This window comes from Halyomorpha halys, unplaced genomic scaffold (genome assembly GCF_000696795.3).
Source record: "Halyomorpha halys isolate HHAL.00 unplaced genomic scaffold, Hhal_1.1 Scaffold1186.1, whole genome shotgun sequence".
Taxonomy (NCBI): Eukaryota; Metazoa; Arthropoda; class Insecta; order Hemiptera; family Pentatomidae; genus Halyomorpha; species Halyomorpha halys.
Genome location: NW_027114970.1, coordinates 114,675 through 120,398, shown reverse-complemented (window position 1 = coordinate 120,398; position 5,724 = coordinate 114,675). Strand labels below are relative to the sequence as shown.

Sequence of the window (5,724 nt, the reverse complement as noted above, 5' to 3'; positions counted from 1 at the left end):
CCCCTGATGAAGACCTGAAACTCAGGTCAAAACGTCGGCATAAAATAAATAAATATGGTTTTGTTTATTTATGTTGTTCTTTGCAGTTATTAGCCTACCTTCTACGACACAACCCCTGATGAAGACCTGAAACTCAGGTCGAAACGTCGGCATAAAATAAATAAGGTTTTATTTATTTATGTTGCTCTTTGCTGATCGCACCCCCCCGACAAACTTTCCAATCATTAATCTACGGTCAACTATCTACACCTCATTATAAATATTTTATATTATATTGGAAGTAGTGAGAGTAGTACTTTTTTATTCATAAACCCAGTAATGAAAAATTAATGACTACATTCCTCCAAAATAGTGTTCTTCCCTTATTTAATGTGCCATTCCTATGTCATCAAATCTCCTGATAAGTCACAAATTGTGTCATTCAACTACCTTTTGGACCATTTTTAACCCACGTGCTATAAGACTTTTAATATTCTATGCCCCTGTATTTAAATCTCTAATATTTAATTAAGTCAATCCTCTGTAGTAAATTAAAAATATTTGAATTGGGAGTTCCAACTAACTAGTCAGAGGAACTTCCTATATACATGTTGAATACTGTCCAGCGCGGTAATGTGATTTGCTAAAGAAACTTAATTATAATTTACCGAATTCTCCATGCTTTCCAACTTTTTTTCTTTCCTTCTGCACTGTAACACTCAAAATGTTTCAATTGATTTGTATGACTTAGGTATTTTATACAATTTAGTTAATTAAAATTCTTTTGTTGAGTAGTCTAAGACCTAACAGATACATTAGTGTGATGATAAATCCAAAAATTTTTATTGTGCTTACTATGTTAATAATAGTAATTTACTTTCTTGCAGATGGATGTGATGGGAACTAATTTGATTAAGAATTTATTGGAGCAAGAAGTTGTTCTGTCAATTATTCAAACTGCTGATTGTCTAGCAGATTGGTATAAAATGGCTCAAACAATTTATCTTCAAGGAAAAATTTTAGATAAGGATGTTGATAATTCAAAAAAGAGTTTAGAAAAGTTTTTTATACGCATGGATGAAAGTGACAAAATTTTTTATGATGAAGGTAACAATATTGGTATAATACGTCCCTTAATGCAACATGAAGGACGAATTATTAGAGGACAAGATGTTAGATCATTCAAAACCAAAATTTGTGAAATTCATTGTGCTCAAGAAGAAATAGACTCAATAATAAAAGAAAATTCACAAATAATAGATATGTTTCAAAGCATTGCTGATAAAATAGGCCATTAATTATAAATATTTATATTTTAAGATTTTGTAAATGGTATTTGAAGAATTTTATATTCAAATTTTAATTAGGCAAATATATATATATTTTTATAATCTACTTCTTTATTTATTGTGATGAACATTTTTCATAAGACAATTGATATAAAAATCTAAACTGACAATGTCTTGGAAAATGAAATTGAAAAAGTAATAATATATGAATGGAATAATGTATGAATAATATATGAATGGAAATAAATGCAGAATATTTCTATTTTATACGTAATTATCAGGTTATCTCATAATTAATGCCTTTTTTGGGAAGGGTTAAGTCCTGTTTTTATGAAGAACTGAAGCTGATAGATAGTGTTGATGTAACAATGCTTTCCTACTTATTAAATAATTAGATTTGTCGTAAACCTTTACTGAGAAATGCCTATCTTTAGTCTATCAGTTGAAATTTTGGTATAAAGTAACCAAGTTGTCTGAGTCAATATATGTTTATTGTATAGGTCATTCCCAGTCACTAGTATTTAGTTGTGTAATATTTTTTTATAATTTGAACTTTATTCATTATGTAATACATTTTTTTTAGTGTTCAAACACTCATTCATACAATATATAGAAATAGAAGAGTAAAAAAAAAAATAAAAATAAAAAAACATAATTTATATAATAACAATAGTACTCACTGAATTAAAAGTAAGAAAAAAAAAAGATAATACTATCTTGATTTGTATTAATAAAAGTATGAATCTATATTAACAATACAATAAAATAAAACAAATCACATTATAAAAACAAGATAAAAGTTCAGCTAGATGACTACATCTATTATTTACTTTTACTTTCAGAGGAGTGATTTCCTGATAATACTTTCCCATTTTCTTAACATTGAGGTGAGTCGATGGATTCGTGGATTTTTTTTTAAAATGACTTCCTCTGTATTTTAGTCTATATCGGTTGTATTGGGATAAACAGGGTAAATCTGTTAATCCATCGCCCTATGGCATTAATAACCTGCAGATTAAGTAAAACATAAAAAAAAAGTGAACAACCAATAATAAAAAAATTCTTGTATTACACCCCTGAACTACCAAATTCTATGAAAGTCAAAGAGGTAAAAAATCAATCCATCGCCCTATGGCATTAATAACCTCCAGATTAAGTAAAACATAAAAAAAAGTAGACAACCAATAATAAAAAAATTAAAAAAAAAATCTTGTATTACGCCCCTGAATAACTGAATTTTATGAAAGTCAAAGAGGTAAAAACTCATCCTTTTTTACATTAATCATATTATGATGAGTGTCAAGATAAGATAAATCTATATGCATAAAGTAGGTCTCTTCCTTATTGGTACTCAGTCCCTCATTAACTTATTGTTTTCTCTCATCCTTCTTCCTTAGGATGTCTGAAACAAGATATTATTAGGTAGACTAGAAATATAAATGAAAAAATTCTAAATATTTTTTAACTTATTTAATGACCTTCGCTCCTCAGAGTCACAATTTTCTTTTTGTATCTTCCTGTAGCTAGCTTTCCCCCGAGCCATTCTTCTAAATGATCTTTGTGGAGGGACGATTTCTTGGAAAAGTGGGTTGGGATAGACCATCAGCCCATCAAAGAACTTAATGTGCCTCTAGCCTTTGAAATCTGATACAGAGGGAAGCTGGAGGTCGTCATGTATGGCACTTTTTCTGGCCCTCGGAAGCGTTGTGTCTTTGAGTATTCGCTGAAGGACAGAGATCTGAAAGCTCTGCAGTTTCTTGAGAGAATTTCTAAAAATGTGTCGCAGCAAAGGAGCACCATAGATGAGGGGAGGTCTGATGACAGCCTTATAAATTTGTCATTTCAGCTGAAGGGAGAACTGTCTGACTTGAGCATTTAGTGCAGCCTGTAGTTCTTTTGGTGGACCAGACATGACTGGATAATGTGAGGAGCCTAGGCAATGTGATTCCCAGGTATAGGATGGAGGTGTAGATCAGCTGGCCTACCTCATTCACCATAAAGTGGGTGGGCAGTGGCTTCTTTTCCTTCTGTAACGACATCACGATGGCGTCAGTATTAGCTGGGTTTATCTTGATCCTGATCAACTTGATCAGCGCATCAGTGATTGTCGCAGCGGGCATTTTTAGCGTGGGTGTGTGCCTGACTGGCATTCCTTTAGTGGGCCGTAGTATCTACTCGAGCTGATTGAAAATGGTGAAGATGGGTTTCTCAATGGAACTTGGTGATCATCCAGGTCCAGTGGATAAGGAGATAAGGGCCCTGTTTCATAATGAAAGCTAATAGTATTAGTTCATAGTTCAAGTGTAGAAACTAGTGTGGTAATAATTCTAATACTTATTTTTTTCATGATAGAGATAACAATTACATAGTGATTAGTGATTAGATAGGGATTAGTGATATTACAGGAATTAAAAAATACTGAAGTACAAGTCTGTGCAATTGAATTAAGATAAATTTAAAAGACGAATAGTATTAGTTTGTACTTTATTATAAAACAGGGCCCTGGCCGTCCGTTTAGCATCCCTTGCTGTGTTACTTGTTAGGAGGTAAGCCTATTACATGCCGTCAGCACTTCGTTACCAAAAATAAGGTGTGCATTGCTCCTCTTTTGGACAAAGGTCCTGATGAGTCTCCAGAACTGGTGAAGTTCATCGTGGGTCCTTCATATCTGGTCTTGCCAGGAGGTGTGTTGAGCTTTGAGGTCCCCAAAGACCACAAACCGAATCCTTGTCTGGACATGTTGGAGCAGGACTGTTACCGAAGTGAGGGTAAACCTCGGTCTCTTGTAGTAGACACAGGTGAACGTGAACCAGTGTTTGAACCACACGTTAGCTTAAGTCATAGTGTTGAGAAGGCTCATATCCATGTGCATTATTTGGTGGTCCATCTACATGATGGTCATAGCGAAGAGTAATGATACACTAGGATACATCAGAAAGTTCTAGCACTTAAAAAACCACTTTTAACTTCAAGATTCTAAGAATAAAAATTATAAATAATTTGAAATGATCCTGAAAATTAATTGGTATTAGTAGTAACCAAAAATCTCATTTCATCACCTTGGGTTGTTACTTGCATTAATTCATAATATTGAAAATTGTGGAAAACAACGTTAGTACCCAATAGGCACTGGCATGCTCAATTTAAAAGGAAAAATCAAATTATAGCCTATGGTTCAAATAGATCTGTATTCAAATAAGAAAAATCATACAGGTTTTCAGATCTAACTGTTCAAAATTGGAATAAAAATGCATGTAGAAAATATGTGTCACAAGAAACAAGATTGAAAAAAAAATTGAGAAACATCAATTCAAAAACGTATAATGCTTGTAATCTTTATTCATAAATATACATATTCATGTTCCTGGATTTCTTCTTAATCTTCTCCAAGGCCATTTACAATTTATGCGTATTAGGAGCGATCCAGGAGACCTTACACTTCTGAATCTTGTGGACGCATCATCCTACAAAACAAATTGCTTATTTAATATAATTTTATTAATGGATACTTAACTTTTTAAAAGATTCCCCCATTGAATTAAAAAATACAAAGCTACATACTATTATAAATATATTCATGACTGCCATGAAAATTGTTTCATAAAAAATCACTACTTTCTTAGTAAGATTTATCTCCCCTTATTATCCAATTTGGTGCAAGAAAAAAACACTATCATAAACCCAAAAGTGGCTAAGTATTCAGTCTGCAAATAACAATAACACTATATATTTTATTATCATTAAGCCTATATCTGTCAAACTTAATTATTCGTTTTTAATGTATTAATATTTTATGTTAACTTTTCATCCTGTGACCAATATATTTGAAAATATCTACCTTACGAAATACACTGTTCATACCTTTTTATAAAGTAGAGTAAATCTGAGTTCCTTAATAGCTCCAGTAATAGTATGTCCAGATAGGCCTTATAATAGTCATGAAGATCAGTCTGTAGCGAGAGGGACCAAGTGATTGGACCACAACTCACCAGAGCGCTCCACCTCGAGCCTCACCGAAGCTCTCAAATTTACTTATTACTTCATTTTGTCAAGAACACGTTGTAATTTTTGTATATTTATAATTTCTGTACATAATACTTAGCAATATCTGTGCAATGAATAATAAATGATAATAATGCAATGCACGAACCTATCTCAAGCAGACATGTACCGACCGCTTCTCGGTCACAGCCGCATGGACTAGACCTATAAATAAGGGACTCAAAATCCCCCAAATCGATCTTAGATCCACACCTTCCTGGGTCTAGTCATGGCACAGGTGGCGTATACACTGCTTGGGATAGAGAAGTTCATTGCCAATCTATGCTCGCAAAAGTTGTTGTTTCTGTACGTCCACCTAAGGCTTCATCTCGGCAACTAAGATTGTAACCTACTCCTTAATAGTTACACTGGTCCGTCCGCTTCATCTCGGCAACCAGTGTAATTTCCCGTCTCT

General features: G+C 33.0%; 1 protein-coding gene across 1 annotated transcript in view; it reads left to right on the top strand.

The window, feature by feature from the left end:
- The window catches only part of IKKepsilon (I-kappaB kinase epsilon), a 10,435-nt gene extending 9,061 nt beyond the window's left edge, over positions 1–1,374 (top strand). The window contains exon 3 of the mRNA XM_014433314.2: positions 867–1,374. Coding sequence (XP_014288800.1) covers positions 867–1,277 — 411 coding nt within the window. The 3' untranslated portion in view covers positions 1,278–1,374. The remainder of the gene's footprint in view (positions 1–866) is intronic.
- Positions 1,375–5,724: the final 4,350 nt, after the last annotated feature.